The following is a 20,251-nucleotide window of genomic DNA, read 5'->3' as shown; positions in this document are numbered from 1 at the left end:
AGAAGGGCTGGGAAATGAGAAAGTTAAATTTAATCTGAGAAGGGGCAAAGTCTAGGCCAGTCCTGGGTAAGAGACTAAGCTAAGGAATGGGGTTTTATTCTAGTTGGAGTGGACAGCATTGAACAGTTTTTAGGCAAGGAAGAGACCTTTGTTTTGGTTTTTGCAGTTGCTGGCTGCATGGAGAATGAGATCTACAGGGGGTGGTTCAGGAGTGGGGCTTGGGGGACAGAGGGGAGACAGCAAGCAGTCCAGGCTGCAAGCACTTGAGACTCTAGCGACTGGCATGAAGATGTTGCCAAAGTTTCTGTCTGAGAAGAATGGAGAAATGCAAGGAGGAAGTGAGGACCTTCCTCAAGGACAAAAAATTCAAGAAATAGAATGCTGTCCTTTTTGATTATGGTATTAGATAACAAAATAAGGAATGAGAAAGTTAACCAGTAGTCACCAGGAATTAGAGGGAAACTGTTCATCTTATTCTCCTACTTTTACCTTGTGACATTAACACCACGTAAAGAAGTTAAGTTTTCTGGTTAAATTTGTGGACTATTTATAGTGGAAGTTTTGAGATATGGTTCAGTATAGACACATCCATCTCCAACACCTAGTGTTTGCATTTCTACTGCTTCCACTCTTCCCATGGAGTACAGCTTGATCTCAGGCAGCAGTCATCCATACTGAAACTGGCAAAGGAGCTTTACTGAAGCACAGCATCGACTATGTTTACTTTTTGTAAAGAAGTTTCTTAATTCTTGAATTTCATGGCTATTAACATTAAGGATTTTAAACACAGGTAAGCATTCTCTGGACATGTGTAGAATTTTAATATCAACTGTCCAGACTATTTCGTTTCCTTTCAAGAAATACATGTTTGATATAGCTTCTCATCTCACCTCCGATGTTCTTTAGTGATGCTCACAGAGTTCTTTGTTTTTCTGAGTCCCTGGTACAGTGAATAGTCCTCTTCACTCCAACTGTGTGCATGGCTTGTTGTGGCTTCCTCCACCTAAGCAGACAGCAAAGTGATGAGCAAGGTTAACATACAGTAGGAGAAATGGCCCCTTTTTAAGAGAGAAGCACAATACTGAAAGTGACTTTCTCAGCTTCAGGCCTTTTATAGTCACAATTATTAAAAAACTTTAAAATACTCCTGTGTCCAGGGCATGGTGGGAAATGAGAATTATACCATCACCCAGGAAGCTGAGAAAGGAGGGTTATGAGGTCTAGACTAGGCTGGCCTACAAGACGGTGTTTCAAAAAACTAGAATTGCAGCGGGAGTCAACATTTGTGGGCTGCTAGATAAGGGTGGTAAGGGACTTATGCTCTTGTTAGTCTTCCTATTCTGGGATTGGAAAGTAAGGCAGATGGATAAGCTCTGGAGCCCAAGATGACACAAGAGCTTTCTTCTGTCCTGTGGAAGTTGCCCACTGCTGAGTAGCTGTCACAGAGCCACCTAACCTTGTCACTAACAGGGTTCAGAGACTGAGAAGCAGAGCAGTGGCTACTGCCTCTTGTAAGAGAGACTTGGGAGAAGTGGGAGGAACTGGGAAGCCTCTGCTCTCCAGAGACCTTTAAAAAGACCCCAAGTGATCAGCTGTCCATCTTGAAAACCATTTTTACACAGTTTAGAATCATGTTTTTTGTGAAATGACTGGCATAGAATGCTTTAAGAACTTTAGTATGACCATCTCCTACCTTTAAGACGTCTCTAGTAAACCTCAAAATAATAAAAGAGCCTCTAGAGGTGGACTCACCTCACGTTCATCTTTTTTCCTTTTATTGAAGACTTTTTTCTCACATAATACATTCTGATTATTGTTTCGCCTTCCTCTGCTCCTCCCAGCTCTTCCTCACCTCCCCTGTGATTTGGATTTTCCTCCTTTCTGTCTCTCATTGGAAAACAAGCAGGCTTCTAAGGGATAATAATAAAATAAAACAAAAGCTAACATCAGAATAGGACGAAACAAGGAAAAGAGCTGAAGAAGAGGGACAAGAAACAGATGTGGAGAGCCACTCACCCACACACTCAGGAAGCACATAAAACACTAAGCCATAAGCCATAATATATGTGCAAAAGGACCTGCAGGGTAGAAAGGAGGGGGCTCCTAATAATGACATTGTAAAGAAAGGAACTTCCAAAGATGATGAATTCATTTCCTGTTGGCCATCTACTACTGGGTATGTAGTAGTTTGTTTCCTCAGTGAGACTCCCCTGGAAAAACTAAATTTTTATTTGCAAGGGGTTATCAGTTGTAGGTAGGCCTTTTGCATGTTGCCTGAGTTTATATACTCATTGAGACCCTTGATTTAGAGGCCCTTGTTTCCTTAGTGTCCTCCATCCCCCTGGCTCTTATGCACTTTCCACCTCCTTTTCTGCAGGGTTTTTCAGGTCCTGAGGGAAGGGATTGGATGGAGGCATTCTGTTTAGGGCTGAATGTTCCAAGCCTCTCACTCTACATATATCTGGCTGCGGTCTCTGTATTTGTTCCTGTCTGCTATAGGAGGAAGCTACCCTGATGATGGCTGAGCAAAGCACTGGTCTAAGAGGATAGCAAAATATGCAAAGTCATTTTATTGCTACTTTTTTCTTTTTTTATGAGAACAGTGGTGTTTGGGTATTTGGTTTTACCCTAAGTCGTCAGACAATCTAGGCTCTGGTTCTAGGTAGCCTAAGCAGTGTCAGGTATGGGTTTTATCTTATGGGGTGGGCCTTCACTCAAATCAGATATTGATTGGTTACTCCCATAAACTTTGTGCCATCATTGATTGCCCAAGCATATCTTCCAGGCAGGACACCATTGTATATCAAAGGGTTTGTAGCTGCCTTGGTATTTATGTTGATCTTTTTTGTAGCACGTAGAGTATCTGCCTGTACCAAAGACTCTATAATATATGGCTCTATGTAGGCACAAGCTTGACTTTGCCATGTTCAGTGAGGTGTGTGTGTGTGTGTGTGTGTGTGTGTGTGTGTGTGTGTGTGTGTGTGTGTAAAGCAATAGAGCCTTACTTTCAGTTTGTGGAGGGCAACTTATATTTTTGGCAACAGCCAGGGTTGTTTGGGTATTCCTGTGGGACCCCTTTGGTCACAAACTCCATTAGATGTAACCCAATCCCAGTACTGAAAGCCTTATTTGGTTGACAAAAGATGGCCAGTTGGGTTTCTGTCTCCATCATTATTTGGAGATTGCATTTAGATCACCTTCAGATATCTATATGTTTTAGAAAACTTCTACTATATTAGGTTTTCATTCTGCTCCATAAATTGCCCTGAATTTTAGTTGTCTCTCCCCAGATCCCCTCCCTATCCCCTTGCCTTTTCCCTTCCGCACTTGATCCTCTTGTTCCAGCCCCCACCTCCATCCAACCGTAACTATCCTATTTCCCTTTCCTAGGAAGGTCTGTTTCCCCCTAGTTCCTTACTCTATACTTAACCTCTGTGGTTCTTGTTCCCTGACTTAACAATATCCCTCACTCAGCTTTCCAGATTGTGCCTTCTGAACACCAAATTGTTCAAGATTTTCTGCATCAAAGCCACTAGCAAGAACATTTAAACCTAACTATACTAACAATCTACATCTCTAAATTCTTTTTAAGGGCGATAGTTGAATCATTCATCTGCTCCAGCAGCAATACTTGGAAGAGATCAATCACTATTATTGTAAGTGCCACTGCCCAGTAAGGGGCTGGAAACACACCCCCCCTTAGAGTTTCCATATAGCTCATAGATTATGAGGGATGAGATGAAAGAGAGGGCAACAACCAGAGAAACTCCATAACAGCATGAAGTGCACAGTACACTCTGCCTCTTAGAGGCACACCCAATGTGGCTGTACTAACCAACAGGCTGCCCTCCATGAGTTCCAAAGCTATTTGCTGTTCTCACAAGGTCCCTGAAAAGTACTCCATTATGGAAATATCCCACATTTTCTTTATCCATTCATCTGTTGAGGGACAGCATAGTTTATAAATATCACTTTTATAATCCTCAGATGGAGGGTTGAGATAAGAGCTGTACTTAAGTTGTGCAACTATCTGTCCTAAGTATCCCTAGGCCTAGGCTTGGAAGCTTCTAGCCTCTGTACAATTTAATCTTCCAAAATGACGGAATCAATCTGGCTTCACTTGGCTTCTGTCTGAATTGCTCTGCTTGTCTGAATTGCTCCGATGGGCCTCATACTAACTTTGGTAATGTATTCTAATCTTACTGCTCATCCTTCTCTGGCTTGTTCTGTCTTCACTTCACTTGTTCATCTAGCTATTCTCTCTGCAACCTGTCTTTGTAAAATTGTCCCAGTAAAATTCTCTCTCTCTCTCTCTCTCTCTCTCTCTCTCTCTCTCTCATACACACACACACACACACACACACACACACACACACACACACACACACACATTTTTATCTTGCTGCTCTTAAGTAGCCTCTGTCCTGTGCTGTTCTTATGAGTTGGGTGTATCCTATCTCAGACACATTCTGTCAAATCTTTCTCTGATTTGTCACTTTGTCAGCCCCTCAATTAGGTGTTACTTTCAAACATGGCTGCTTCCTTCTGCAACTGTATCCAGCCAGTTGATGCTGTAAGCCAGGGCGTGTCTGCCTTCTGCCAGACATAGACAGTCTTTGAATATAATCTCTTGCCAGAGCATCCATGTTGCTGGATTAAAATTCCTCCATATAGGTTGTGTCTGCTTGCTGGCTATTATGAATAAAACAACAGTGAACATAGTTGAACAAGTGTCTCTGTAATAGACACCAAGTGCATACCCACTTGTCACTTCACTTTACGCTTATTGGTCACCATCCCTGGAGGAGTAAAGAGGATGTTTGCCAAAGATGAGTGCATTGAGCAATAATATTGCACCTGAAGCTCCTGAGTAAGATGAAGTGTACTAGTGTGCTAAAAGTAAAATTCTTCTGAGATTTCCTTGTAGGCCAGTTCTTAGTGTCTTTGTCCCAAGTGAGTACCATAGTGTATTAGAGGATGGTGACTCAGAAATAGTAGGTCTGCATACAGCATTTACACATCATCACTGAGGACTTGACTATATGGTAGATTATGATAGGTGTGTATTGTTTTTTGAGACAGTCTTACTATACAGCCCTGAATGGTCTGCAGCTCTCTGTAGACCAGGCTGGCCTCAGACTCAGAGAGATCTCTGTGCCTCTGCCTTTGGGATTAAGGGTGTGTATCTCCAGTCCTAGCATCTTTCCCTCTTACGAAACTCATCCTCCTCTGTAAAAAGTTCCAGTTTACCTGCGGTTGTGTCCTATCTAATTTTGTTTCACAGCTTTGTATCTTTGTATCATCTGACAATGTACTCTGATGATTTAATACCCTTCCCACGTTATTTGCAAATATTTTCAATAGCTGAAATATGTGTGTTCATTTCATTGTTCATTCAGTTGTTCCACTGGAATGGAGTTCTCTGAAGGCATGAGCTCTGGCAGCTAGCAAACCCTAAATGAATGGAACAGATCACCAACTAGATCAGCAGTGGAGTACTGTGACACTTGCCCATCATCATACTGAGATGTCAACCACTTTGCTAAGAAAGCCCCACCCCAAATTGCCTTCATCTGCAGTACTAAGAGCTAATTTGACCTATAGTTATGCCGTGGCCAAACGTTATTCTGTAAAAATCACCCTGTCTAGAGGCATATTTCTTTAATTTAATTTACCTGAATTCTCTATTTAAAAAAAACCTATCAGAATCATTTGTTTTAACATTTTGAGATATGCAGTATATAATTCTTATCTGTAGTCAGAATACCTCAAAATAGCACACCAGAACATTATACATTCTTTTGCTGTGACATCCTTAATTTTAAGGAAGGGTCCTGTTTATTCATATGACTCAGTCAAAGAAGAGGAAGACACAGAAAATTATTTCTATGACTAACACACACATTGGCATTTTATCAGTAATCCCCATAAATCTCTTTAATGTTTCTGTTTTTTTTCTCTTACATTATATGGGTAGTTTGGTATATGCCTGAAGTGCTAGACAATAAAACTCCCAGAATGGTACCAGAAATGTTAATTTTTGTAAAATCAAGAGTATTTTCAGACAAGGACAGTGAATATTAATGTTTTAATAAGTTGAGGGACTAGAGAGTCCAGTCCTTAGCACTTGCCTAGCAGAGCTGACAACCACAGTTCTAATAATGTAAGTTTAAGTGTGTGACATGATGTTTTAAAAAGAATAACTCCACAGAGATCACGCTGAGCACAGTTCGTAATTAAATTAACTTGAAAATAAGACATGTTTGCTTTCTTACAGTATTAAAGTTAATTTCAAAGTCTAGACGTAGATTTTCACCCTCATTTCTTATACCGTGCCCCCAAGCAGCAAAAAGTACCTCAACTATTGGTTCTGATACTCATGGCAGCTGGAACTTTTAGGAGCGGGTATTCGGAGTGTTCGCCTTATCAGTTCAGTCAGCCTTAGGAGCCCAGCATAGAAGAGCAAGGAACACCACGAAGAATCTACTTAGCTATTTCAATTTCATAGTTCCCACATCATCTCCACCAGGGGGCAGAACTCGGAAAAGAAAGAAACTCATCCGCACCTTCAAGATGGGTGTACATCCGCCCACTGTTGCATTCACAGACTGCTTAACTCTGGCCCTCTGGGTGCAGTTGGCAGACGTGTCTCCTGGGCTCTGGGTTCTCAGACACGGGCCCTGTGGGTGGTGGTGTGTGCTGGGGCGGTGTCTCAGTAAGAACTCAGTCACAAAATGGGGAATGTCACTGCCGACCAGATGACCTTAAGCTGGTTACTCTAGCTGCCTTTCATCCCTAAGTTAAAGAGGCTATGTGTGAATTTCTTAGCGCAGAGCCCGCCATTCTGGAACACTCGGGGTTTGTGAGTTATGAAATGTTTGTTAGAAATTGCATTCCTCACCGACGTTGGAAAAACTTGAAGTCAGTGTTCCACGTCTTTAACTACACCTAGACGGTATTTCCCACACTGGATGTCTTTTCTGAAGCAAAGTACCCATTACCACTCCCTTCCAGTTGTACAAATGTGCCTTTGTCCACGCAATGATACTCAAGGGGCAGGTCATATGGTCTGCTTACTATATGTGACCTTCTCTCATGGAGATGGGTTACAGTATAACCTTGAATAATTATTGAAATTTTGAAGATTTATTTAAATATGTTTAAAAATCATGTCTAAGAAAAATTTTTGTTATCCTTGGGTTTTTTTTTTTCATTTTTCACGTTTCGATAAATATTTAAAAATTGTCTTAGGTGTCAATGCAACCTTTGCTTCGGAATGCCTACACGGCTTTCCTTGCTCCCTGTCTGACAGTCGAGAATTTGCTGGCCCCTGATTTCAACCTGTGGATGTTTCTTGCCAGACAATCGCAGGCTGCATTTCTCCTGGCCCATGAAGCTCGAGCAGCAACACAGTCTTGCAAAAGCAGTTTTCCCCCTAAACTTTTAGCAGAAGACAGATTTGCAATTTGTGTAACGCGAATAATGCCTGCCTTCGAAACCTGACATCTTTTCGAACACAACGAACTTGACTTTGGATTGCCAGTGCCTGAAGACAGTCATTTTGATACTCGCCTGGCTAGAATCCTGTTGGGGGTGGGGGTGGAGGGATAGACTGTTTAGATGAGATAATGAAAATTCACAGGAGAGTAGCCCTTTACACTGTTCAACAAAGTTCTGGCCTCAACAAAGCAGCAGAGGCCAGAAGCTGCTGCCACATAGTTTAAGGTTTTTTTTTTTTTTCCTGGTGTGGAGGATGGGGGCAGTAGACTCTTGGCTCTCCATCTGCCATAGAAAAATAACTTTTTTTGAAAACAGTGGTGGGTATGGAGGAACTGTCTCATTAAGGGTTATGGGTAGGACCCAGAGATGTGAGTGAAGGGAGGGAGTGGTCTGCGGGTGGGGTCTGCCCAGCAGACAAAATATGGGGCTCCCGTCCCCTGAGTATAACTTCACTCCGAGTGAGGAGAAAGACACCCGTAGTGCCTCTCCTAGAGATCCATAGATTAGAGAAAAGCGACCGAGATAAGAGTGGACAGAGGAGAAAGATATGTTCACCAAACGGCCCCCCGCCCTTGCACCGGAGGAGCACAGTCGCCGAGCTGACGCCCCAAAGAGGGTAAGATCCACCCTCCTCGATCCTCCAGCACACAGGTCGCGTGGCCTGAGTCCCGGGTGACTTCAGTCAACCTTTCTCTCCCTGTCCCTTCCTCCCTTCATCGGGTGCCACCTCCTTCCCGTCGGTAGGTCAGTGAGCCCAGACTTCTCAGTGGCTCGCTCTAGTCCCCGAGCAGACAGTCCTTCTTCACTCCTGTGGCTTGGCGTCGGAGACGCTGGCAGTCATGGGCAGGGTTTCCTTCAGCGTTCGGGTCAGCTCGGTGCGGAGAGCTCGCTGCTCTTGTCCTGGGCGATGCTACCTCTCCTGCAGAGTCCCTCCAACCACCGCCCTCCATGCACTGAACGGGCTTGGCTGCGCGGGGCTTCCGGGGGAGATTGCTGGTGGAGCCGTCGGACCTGGCTCCTCGGGGACCCGCGGCTTCCTCTCCCGGTCCAAGTTCCAGCCTCCCAGCAGCTGGAAGGATTGCTTTGGAGCCCCGCCTGCTCCAGACGTAAGCCTGCATCCCTACTGCGCGCGCCCCTGCTACTCGCGCCTTAACTAGATCCCATTCGTAGTAGTGTCCCCTCTTAGGGGTCAGTCAATGCCCCGGGATGGTCCTATGCATCGTCACCTCACAACTAAGAACTGGGAACGCCCGGGTCCCCCTGCTCGTGAATTTATACTCTGGGACGGGTACTGGCTCCCGGCGCACCGAGCACCGTCCTCGGCGAGCACCGTCCTCGGTTTGTGGCGCAGGTTTTGAGCTGCTAAGGTTCGGGACGCCCCCACCCCGCAGTCCTGGGAAGGGTTAGCCTCGCTACCACGATCTGCAGAGAAAAGGAAGGGCACTGCCGAGGGTCCGCCTGAACTCAGGAAACCCAGGCTAGGTTGCAGCGTCCTTGTCTGCTGTCGTTAGGGTCTTGGAATCTGCTGGTTACCGCCAGGGTCCCAGCTGCGCAAAGGCGGGCCAGGACCAGTCAGTGCCAGCAGGGAGACAAGGGTGGTTAGGGAGGCGTCCCGAGGCGGTGTCCTGCCAGGTCCTGCTCGAACTCAGTGTGGGACTTCCACGCCAGAGCTCTAGAGGCGGGAGAACAGTGGGCGCGCTCTGCGCAGCTTCTCATTTTGGGGACCGAGGTGGGGACTCAGTTTCCAGATTCCCAGGAAGTCGTCCCAGTAATCCACTGAAACTTCTCAGAACTTCACGCTGCTGCGAAGGCTTACAGAGCAAGGCTCCTTGGGTCTCTACGTCTATGTCCGTGCTTTACAGTGATTCCATTTTTAAGACAGGAAGGAATCTACTGATGGACGCGTAGGTCCGCGAGAGAACACCAGAGTGCCACCTGAAAGGGAGCCAAGCTGGGATTCACTGCTGCTTGTGGTTCAAGGGCACATTTTGGCAGAGTGTTGAAGTTAGAAGTGCTGCAAACATTAATGTTGGCAAATCTCCCAAACAAACAAACAAACAACAACTAGGCTTTTGGGGGTGTGTCAGTCACAATACCACCAACATTCATCGGTCTCCTAATACCCACTGGTCTTGTATGAGGTGGCCAAAATCAGTTTCTATAACCAGGGTCTTGGGGTTGATGTCTGCGTAGGTGCTCAGCTGAGCAGTTAGGACCTGCAGAGCGCTCCTGACGACAACAGAGTTTTTATTGTATGAATTATCTTTAGTGTGAGTGGAACTCGGAGTAACCTAATTCTCAGGAAGCTGTAACGCTTTTGTAGGGGAGGAGGGGCAATCCAGAAAGTTCCATGTGGGATACGGTTACAATACAAATAAAAACCTAAGTTGTCCTTCTAGTGAGGTAAGGAGACAGAAGAAATGGCTTTATTAATCTCTCCATGTAGATTTCCAAGAATGAGGATTTTTTTGTTATTGTTAAAGACACAGAATTGATTCCAACATAAACTCTCCCCTTAATCTTGCAGAAATCTCCGTGATAGTGGCGTGGACAGGCCTCTGTATCTGCCGAATTGAAAAGGCAAAAGACGGCTGTGGGGGAGGTACTGCTAGCTTCAGGATTGAACAGGGAAAGGTCGGGGCAGGGGCAAGAGGTACACACACAAGTGCACTTAGGCTCAGGGTGGTCTGGGTGATGATCATCTCTGCTCAGGTCTAAATCTCCAAGGAAGACTTTGAGGCATGGCCTCAGTTTCCATAGGACGGTGATTGCTCCTGCGGGTCTCACCTTGGGTTGGTCTCCCTGTAAAGCTCGCTGTGTCTGGAAGGTTTCAGCATAGCCACTGGAGATTTTGAGGCGCCACCCTGGGGAATATGGAACAGGGAATCATACAGACTGGTGAAGGACAGTGGTATCATGTCTGTACAGGGCAAGCTTGAAGGGGAGGAAGAGACGTGGGTTTATTTAGAGCTGATCACCCCCGGTGTGATCATTTTCAGATAGGCATTCTTTAAATAGTTGCATGTTTGTGAGCAGAGTTGAGCAGGAGGCAGACTCAACGTCTAAGGCAAAAAGAGGCAAAGTGAAGGTAAAAGGTAGGGTTGGTTTTTTGTCTGTTCCATATCCTCAGGCATCAATGAGGCAAGGCATCTGAAACAGCCTCTAAAGCCTGTTTCCTGTTTCTTGTCTCTCCCTCCATGGTCAGGGAGAGAGGGAGACAGGAGGGCAGTGCCTCCAGAGAGGGGACGGCCTCACACTCCGCTCTCTCTGGCCCTCATTATGCAACTTCTTCACGGGAATGATACTCTGTTACTTCTGTCTCTCTTCTCTTTACCCCAGTGTCCTTCAACACAAAGATCTGTCTCTCCCAGCGCGATAGACAGGGGCTCTCTCACAGGTGCTCTCTGGGGACTAGGAAGTACTGTGACAACAACTGTGTGCTGAAAACATCCGAGTCAGGCAGTGATGATTTGTCCTGCCTTCAACAAGTATACATCCATGCCCCCTTTGTGACATCTCTTTTACCCAGGCAAAATGGGAAACCATACTGCTTGGCTTAAGGGGAACGAACAAAGCTCTAGGTCCCCACTGAGAGGTCAGGTAAACTCAGACTTCCTTTGCTTGTTCCTCTAAGTCTCTCTTTGTCTCTCTCTGTTTCTCTCCTTCCCTCCCCCTCCTTTTGCCCTGCCCCTCCTCATCTCCTTCTGGTGCAAATACAAGAACTATTGAATGAAAAAGTGCCTGCTGAGGGAGGGGAAGCATTGCTTAGGAGGGAGAACATGGCTTTGGGGTCAGATCTCCAGCTCTAGTATTTTTTAAAAATTTATTCATCTGTTTTTATTATTATTTTATTCATCCATTCCAAGTTTTAATAAATCTATTGTTACTGTGAATGTGTGCATGATGATGTGAGGTCAAGCGTGACAGCATGTGTGCGGAGGCTGAGGACAGCTCTGTGGAGTTGGTTTTCTCCTTCTGCCTTTATGTGGGTTCCAGGGACTGAACTCAGGTTGCTAGCGTTGTCCAGCAATTGCCTTTCTTGCTGAGCCATCTCACTGGCCCCTCCAGCTCTGGTCTTTAAAAGCAGCCAGACTATGGCCATGGCAAGTCATCTTGCCAAGTCTGTCTCCTCCAGAAAGAGGAGTGGATATTGTTTCCACCTTCAAGGACACCATGTGATGAAGGAAATATTTATTACAAGTAACTATATGTAATACTTTGTGCATTCTATAAAGCCTCATTAAGGATTTAAAAATCCTTCATTGGAGTCTTGATGCTCAAAAAATCATATATATGTATATATATGTATATATACATATATATATATAGCATATACAACTAGACATTGAGATAATTGTGTCCCTGAAGCCATCAAAGTCCCTTTGTTTCTAGGACACTTTGGGTTGGCAGCTTACCCAGACCCCATGTGATTCTATCTTTAATGTGCCTGCATTTCTTACTTCCTAACCATCACTATAATTAATTTCATGAATGTCCCTGACACCTCCAGTTAAGACCGCAGCATCTCTGGCTTAGGAATAGGCTCGGCTTCAAAGGTAGGTTCTTTAATTACCAAATAGCCCCTTACTTGATGTACTGGTATTTATAAGAATCAAGCCACTAGAATATTGAATTTAATGTTTGGCACAAAATCCATTCGAGTGCTTGGTTTGTGTAGGTTGAAAATGGCTACCCCGCCTCACTCTGTTGGATCCTTCTGGAACACATCATCATTGGATAAACTGCATTTTACTTCTTTTTTCTCTTTCCTCCTGTACTAGCATGCCAGCTTTCAAAGGCAGAGATGTTTCAGGGTCTTTGCTCGGCTATTATATGGATGCCTGGTATACAGTGGGTACCTAATAGTTACTTGTGAGTGGCTGGGATCAATTTGGATCTAGTGAGAAAGGAAAGGGGTGATGTTAGTTTCCGGTGGCTGCTCTGATAAAATGGAAACAGCAGGAAAGCGTGGCGAGCAGTTTTAGGGCTCACGAATTTGAAATCAAGGTGTCCGTAGGGTCTTGATCCCTTTGAAATGATTACGGGAGGATGCTTCCCTTAATCTTACTAGCTTGTCCTGGATGTTCCTCTGAGTTCCTTGGCTGACAGATGTGTCAGTCCTATCTCTGCCTGGATTGTCACATGCCCTCTATGTGTCTGTCCCATTGTTTCCAGGACACTTTGGGTTGGCAGCTTACCCGGACCCCACATGATTGTATCTTTAATGTGGCTGCATTTCTTACTTCCTAACCATTTGTTCTCATTCTGCTTAGGCAAAGGTGCTTTACAGTAAGTAATGCACATCAGGGTTATTATTCCTGCAGACCAGCGGTCACTGTGTGGTAGGTAGATGGTGCTTTGTTAATAAGAGCTTTCTCCCTGAGTGGAGCTCTGGGCACTGAGTTGTGCTCCTTTCTCTAGTCGTTTTACCACCTCAAGATTTTCTCTAGCCTCTATCAAAAGAGGGCCATGATGCCTCGGAGCACAGCTGCTCTGTCTGTCTCACTCCTAGCACTTGCTGAGCTCTGCTCAAGGGTGTCCCATCAGCTCTCCTCATGTCCAGAGCATGCATGGCTGTTCCTGATTAGGCTGGCAGAAGGTGTGGAGAGGCCCTGCTGGAGACCTGTGTCACCATTCACTGGAGGTGCTGATGCTGTAAAGAGCTCAATGTGATGCACATGGAGAGGCACGGTACTGAGCCACCAGGCAGACTCAGGAGGGGGGACTGAAAATAAAGGGGTGGGCTGTAAAGGCCATTTTGGTGGCACCCATGTGCTTGCTTAGCTCAGGGTCCTTTAGGTCAGTGACATTTGAGGAGTTCCAGTAGCTGTGGGGAGTTCTAAAGAAAAGACGTCTGCCACAGTATACCACATCTCTCTCTGAAGCTACAGAGGTATCATTTCACTACAGTGCCCCTGCAGCCAATTAGAGAAGATGACATCAGAAGACTTTCTGGTTTTGCCTTTGATTTTGTGAAACAGGTTCTCATGTAGCTCAGGCTGGACTCAAGCTCCACATGTAGTGCTGAGTGTGGCCTTGAATTTATGATCCTCCCGCCCTGCCTCCCAAGTGCTGGGATTACAGGCAGGTACCACTGTGTCCTGTCGGACAATCCCAGGATCTCATATTCGGGGACTCCATGACCTCCTAAAGGGTGAAAGATCGATATTGCGCATAGTTTGGTGTGACTTTCTCCAACCGGGGCAACACAGTTCCCCAGGGGTTGGGGAGCAGAAGCCAAGTGTGAGATCTTTGAAGAATTTTTGGGCACAGTTTGGCATGGAGAGGAACAGATTCTCCTATCCAGTTGATAAGAGCTTATAGGCCAGGCATGGAACTAGACACTTGGGCATATAAGAAAATCAAGTTCCATGTACTCGGAAAGCTCAGCTTCTAACTAAGCAATCAATCCTGCAACAGGAATGCAGGGAAGAGAGATTTGGCTGAAGATCCCATGTCAGCCTGCCTGACCTTTACCCAGTGACCGGAGTGAGCACGGTGACAGAGAGCACTCTGCTCTGTACTGTATGACCCGGTGCCTTTTGTGCCTTTTGGTCAGCGGTAAGGGTCTGTGCTCTTTCGTTCTCTTAGTTGGAACCGATGAGCTAATTAGGTATTCCACTGAGGTGTCTGTTCCACCCCCAGAGAAGCCGAGCCTGGGGAATCCAATGATGGAAACGAGATTATTCTCCTTTGCTGAGGACTTTCAAGGCTTCTCTCGATGGAACCTGATAATTACCTCTGTCCATTTCAGAGTCTCATACTGCAGGCAGGCAGGCAGAATGCTTTACCTCTGGGGTGTGTCGTGGAAGCCAACCTGACACTGGTTTACTTAATACTTCTCTTATCTTTAAGACAATTTTGTCCAAGTCAAGTGAGATCAGAAATGGGAGTTCAGCACGAGATGGATGCAGGACTCAGTTGACCTCTCTTGGCCCTGGTTTTCTCAGGTGTGGACTGGGTCCTGTTTTCTGTGTCGGAGAGCTGCATTTTTAATGTGGTGGCAGAGAAATGAGCAGGACGAGTTTGCCATTTACTCTGTTCTTCCACCTTGGCCTTCGTGACAGTTGATGAGCAGACAGGCGCTCTCCTCCCGACACCAGATTTTTATAATGTCACTTCTCTGACTCCCTGACACCAACTCAATGCCAACAATTCAACTCAATTCTGACAGTTTACCTGGAGTTAAAGGCCTTGTCCCTCGAGCTGCCTTCACATGTCCCCAGCTGCCTGACTTCTGACTGATGAGCTACAAGTCAGGGAGACCACACACCCACTCCTCAGCTGCAAGAAGTTGGTAGAATGACTCCCAGAGCTCAGAGAGACATTTTTCTTTTCTTTTCTTTCGTGTGTGTGTGTGTGTGTGTGTGTGTGTGTGTGTGTGTGTGTGTGTGTGTTTCGAGACAGGGTTTCTCTGTATAGCCTGGCTGTCCTGGAACTCACTTTGTAGACCAGGCTGGCCTTCAACTCAGAGATCCACCTGCCTCTGCCTCCCAAGTGCTGGGATTAAAGACTTGTGCCACTACTGTCTGGTGACATTTTTCTTAAAAGTTATGATGAAGGGCATGAAAGAACAGCCAGGAGAAGGGACACAATAGGGTTCGGGTATACCAGCTATGACATGTGGATGCATCAGCTAACCGACTCTGACACTCTAAATCCCAGCATCCAGGAGCTTTTAAGGAGGTTTAATTAAACAGGCACAATTGATTGTTAATTGAATTCCCAGCACCCCCTTTGGGGAAGGAAGGGACTGGAAACGCCAGCTTCTAATCAAGGTCTGGTCTTTCTGGCAACTGGCCCCATCCTGAAGCTATTTAGGGACCCATCAGGAATCCAGAATCACCTCATTAGAATAAGAGGTAACCTTATCCCTGCTGTCCCTCAGGAAATTCCAAGGGAGGGTTCAAGAACTTTGTGGGAAGTGGTTGTGGAGAGTGCCACGGGAGTGTTGCCTGGACATGAGGTGCCCACGCACGAACGCAGCAGACCGTCACGTTGGTTTTCCTCTTAGCGAGTGTTTTCTAGTGCTTGTTATCCTGAGCCTCAGCCAAGGACAAAATTGCCTGTTCAGCACCCGGAGAAACCCAATCAGCGAAAACTTGGCAGGCAATTTTGATCATCACAGCCCGCGTTTCTCTGAGGGTCCCTGCTTTGGCTACAGGTCAGAACTGAAACTATGCAGGGTGTTGGGAGGAAGGCAGAGGGAGTGATTACAGAAGCAGGGTCTTTCAGCACATGGCCCAGCATCGAGTTGGGAGACACATGTGCTTGAGGGTACCCCCGAGGAAGAACTTGGTACTTGCTCCTCCTTAAATAGCTATGAATTTAAATTTATGAAATGTCCTCAGAATAGCAAAGCAGCCAAATTATCAGGTAACGAGACAGAATTCTAAGGTCTCTGAAATTTAGGAAGGTTGGATATGAAAGAATTCCTTATGAAGAGCGAACTTGGTTAGCCTGAGCCAGGACATCTCCCCTACCGGGCAGCCCTGGGTGCTTAAGTCTCTCTACCTCATAGGCAGCTGGCTGGGGTTCCTCTGAAAAGTTCCTTTCCCTGAGAGAGGATATGTCTCCTGTAGACGTGTGGAGGGCACTTGGGAACGAGGGCTTCTTGAGATTGGCTGCGTAGATGTAACGTTTTCCCTTGTAGTTATTGTTTCCAGCTGGTACACTTAGGGCATGTGCCCTAAAATGATATCTCTCTTGATATGAAATATGGGTGTTGGAGAGTCAGCTGTCCTCGAGGAGAAGATTAAAGGAAGAAATGGTGCTTTTCAAAGTCAAGTCTCTCCCACGAGTAAGACAAAACCAATAGAAACACAGTAGCCCCGCAGATACCTCTATTGTTGAACTTACAACCGAACCCAATGAACTGAATTTTAGTAGTTATTTTCTTTGGCTCATAATCTCCAATATTTTATAGTTTTAACATGCAGCAAATATAATTATTAAATACTTTGCCTTGTTTTTCTTGTAACAAATCCTTATACTTCATAATTCTTCTATCAGTATAAATTCAAACCAGAAGCATTCCAAGTTCTCAGTGCTCATTGGCTAGCATGTGTCTCATTGGGTAATGCCGAGGTGCTCAGTGGCTGTTGACACAGGGAAAAGGAAGCCTTCAGGTCTGGTTAAGTTGACGATTATGAGAAGCTAGCCCATCCACGGTTATGTGGGTGTGTGGGAGATGTCATTACTTAAAGCCTCTGAGAAGGTGGCCTCAGGTCCATGTTGCCAGACAGTAATATGATTGCAGATGTAGGTGGGGGATGTGGACGGGTTGTGCTTTGAAGATGCAAGAGGGGACCACAAACTGAGACACCCAGGCTGCATTTGCAGCTTGAAAAGACAGGGGGTCTTCTGCCCTCAGTGCCTTCCAGGGAAGCCGCCCAAGGATGCCTTGGTTTAGTCCAATGAGACCGATTTCAGGCTTCTTCCTCCAGAAGGAAAGAGGACATTGCTTTAACTCAAGCCTGTGGTAATTTGTAAGCCCAGCATAGGAAATCAAGACATCACTAATACATTGCTGCTAGCATCCTTCTCAGGTCATCTCTGGATGTGTTCCCCTGAACTTCTTCATCTTGGTTTTGATCAAGTATCCACAGCCTAGATGCCAGGCTTTTCTCCACCAACCCCTAGGTTGGAGTCTGTTCTTCCTTGGATTCATTTGCTGCCTTTGATGGCAAAGCTCAGTCTACATCTTAACTGACATAAACAGGGAAGAGAGGTTTTTCATAGTAGGGTACAGTATATAGCAGAAAAAAAAAAAAGAAGTTGGAAAAAAGCTATCATTTCTCTTGACAGTTGGCTTAACTGGAGAGAGAAAGCTAAAAAATAGTATTTTCTTGAATTGATTGTGTGTATACTATATGAGTGTGGTGCATGTGTGTGATAATGTATGTACACAGGTAGGTTGAGGAGTGTGTGTATGTGTATATGTATATATGTGTGTGTATATGTGTGTGTATGCATGTGTGCATGTGTGTGTATATGTATATGTGTGTATTTGTGTATGTGTGCATGTGTGTGTATGTGTGTATGTATGTGTATATGTGATGTGTATGTATATATATATGTATGTGTATGTGTGCATGTGTGTGCATGTATGTGTGCATGTGTGTATGTGTGTGCATGTATGTGTATATGTGTGTATGTGTGTACATTCATAGATGAGGCAGCCACAAGTTAATTTCAGTTGCCTTCCTTAATTGCCTTGGCTATGGACCCTTCTCCATTACAGTGCTAGGATTACATAACATGACCCTAGCTTTTACAAGGTCTTAGGAGTCAAACTCAGGCCTCATCTTGTGTGGTGGGTACTTTAATGACAACTATTTCTCTAGTTCCTAAAAAAGTATTTTTTTTAAAAGATTTATTTATTATTATAAATAAGTACACTGTAGCTGTCTTCAGACACACCAGAAGAGGGCATTAGATCTCATTATGGGTGGTTGCGAGCCACCATGTGGTTGCTGGGATTTGAACTCAGGACCTTCGGAAGAGCAGTCAGTGCTCTTACCTGCTGAGCCATCTTACTAGCCCTAAAAAAGTATTTTTAAGACTAAAGCCCATTAATTAAAAAAAAAAAAAAGTACTGCTATGAGAATTGCTAAGTTTAGAGCGTCAGTCTATGAACGTTACTGACAGCATCAACAGAAAGTGCTGTAGGGCCATCATCCAGAGGGCCTTGTCTCCCTGGGAGCCATCATCCAGAGGGCCTTGTCTCCCTGGGGGCTCTTGGACCCTCTGTCAGTTTCTAGTTTGGTGTATCTAGTACATAGTCCATCAATTCCTGGGTGCCACTGATGAATATCTGACCTTCAGGAGGAGCTTGGGGTGACACTCTATGTGGAGGAAGACACATATTTGCTGGGAAAAACCCACAATGGCCTTTCTGCACAGGGATGCAATCCTCCCACTGGTAAGCTCAACTGTCACTGGGGAATTTAGGGGTGCACTTCTGGTCCTGTAGCTTTCCTCCCTTTTGTGTATCCCACTCTGGGGTCTAAAGGAGATGAAAACCCTGAGCTCCCCACATTTCAGCTAAAAATACCTCTTTTGTCACAGGCCAGTTGAGCTCTCAAATTTCCCAGCTGGAGTGACTTGGGGCTACCCCAGTGGAAAGTCTATAAGCAGAAAATACCAGGTTAAAAATAGTGCTGGGGAGGTCCCCCAGCAAAACTCTCACACCCAGCTGCCCACTTGGGATAATCAGTGCCAGGGATAGGGTGGGGGGAGAGAGGGGCTGTCCAAGGCCACAATGGCAGAAGGATGCTCACTTCCTTCGTTTTCTCTGCCTAGTAGGGAAGGCTTCCTTGCTCCCTTGACCTGGTTTCTGTGATCACATCCTAATTTTAATGAATATGGCCCTAGTGACTCTTATCCTGCCTTCTGTGTGACACTGAAACTGAGCCTCCCAACCTGTTTAAAATGAAAAGAGATGGATCAGACACTCCCCCAAGCTCCCAGGGAAGAAATGGCCTCTTTCAGGACTTGCATCATGATGAAGGGGTAGAAATCTTGATTAGCATATAGAAGGCCTAGTTCAGCCCTTCATAGAAAAATAAATACGTAAATAAATAAAAAGGAAAAGGAAGACCTCTTCTTGGGACGTTACCTCCTTCCAGAGAAGAAAATGAACTATGTGGGCTATTTAAAAATATTCCTAATTAACTCAAAATGAAAACAAATGTGCATGCATATGTAGATAGATAGATGGCTTGATTGCTTGTTTTTTGAGATACAGTGTCACTAAGCAGCCCAGGCTGGCACCAAACTCCATATCCACCAGCTTCAGGCTCCGAAGTACTAGAACTCGAGGCTATGCCACTCACCTGGATTATCTCATTTTTGTTTAGAGAGAGAGCTTTCTCTTGGAAAGTATGCTGTTCTTTCACTTACATTTCTAAAACACACAAAGAAGCACCAAGACTGTGTCCAAATAGCCTCCTCCTCCCCTCCCCCTGCCTTTCGGCACTTTTGGAATCTTTCGACATTCCGTTTTGTCCTGTCCTGTCCTGGATGAGAATCATCCCTTTGTCCAGCATGCTCATACAGAATACATTTTTTGTGTGGTCATCAGTAGCCTTCATTAGTTGTCAGCTGTCTTGGTTGTGTTGTGCTTGGATTTTCACAATCCTTACCTTCCTAAATAATGGTCCCAAAGAGCACAAATGATATTGTCAGCAATTCAGTTGTGCCAAAGCAAGGCGAGCATACATATCTTTTAAGTGGAACAGCCAATGGTGTTTTGATTGTTTATTTGTTTGTTTATTTTTGCTTTTATTTTTTCCAGACAGGGTTTCACTGTGTAGCCCTGCCTGTCCTGGAATTCACACTGTAGACCAGGCTGGCCTTAAACTCAAATTTGGCTCTGCCTCCTGAGTGTGCTGGAATTAAAGGCCTGTGCCATCACTGCCCTGATGTTTTGGGGTTTTGTAAGAAAAGAAAAAGTCATATGCTGAAGTTGCTACAAAAAGAATGAAAACAAATCTATCCCAGAAAAACTGATAAATGAAAAAAAATTGGGGGGGGGGTTGCTGTCAAATTGCTACTACAAAGTATTACTACAATAGTCGCAGTACATATGCACATGTGCTTAGCCAATGTGCTAGATGAGTTAATTAACCCAGTGTCTGTATGGGCTCAGAGGGAGCGGTGTACTATTAGGGGGTGTGGCTTTGTTGGAGTAGGTGTGGTCTTGTTGGAGTAGGTGTGGTCTTGTTGGAGTAGGTGTGGTCTTGTTGGA

The 20,251-nt window shown here is 45.2% G+C and overlaps 1 protein-coding gene across 4 annotated transcripts in view; it reads left to right on the top strand.

Annotated features, from left to right (window-relative positions):
* The first annotated feature begins 7,869 nt into the window (after positions 1-7,869).
* Corin (corin, serine peptidase) overlaps positions 7,870-20,251 on the top strand; it is a 211,355-nt gene continuing 198,973 nt past the window's right edge. For 2 of the 4 annotated variants that reach the window (XM_031342603.1, XM_031342602.1), the window contains exon 1: positions 8,157-8,606. In XM_031342603.1, the coding sequence (XP_031198463.1) occupies positions 8,340-8,606 (267 nt within the window). In that variant the 5' untranslated portion in view covers positions 8,157-8,339. Of the gene's footprint in view, positions 8,117-8,156; positions 8,607-10,983; positions 11,101-20,251 lie in introns of those variants that run through there. The other 2 variants (XM_031342604.1, XM_031342605.1) reach the window with 2 other exon arrangements.

The sequence above is a fragment of the Mastomys coucha genome, unplaced genomic scaffold, assembly GCF_008632895.1.
Source record: "Mastomys coucha isolate ucsf_1 unplaced genomic scaffold, UCSF_Mcou_1 pScaffold22, whole genome shotgun sequence".
Classification (NCBI taxonomy): Eukaryota; Metazoa; Chordata; class Mammalia; order Rodentia; family Muridae; genus Mastomys; species Mastomys coucha.
The sequence above is the reverse complement of the archived record's forward strand: the minus strand, read 5'-3'. Positions and strand labels throughout refer to the sequence as shown.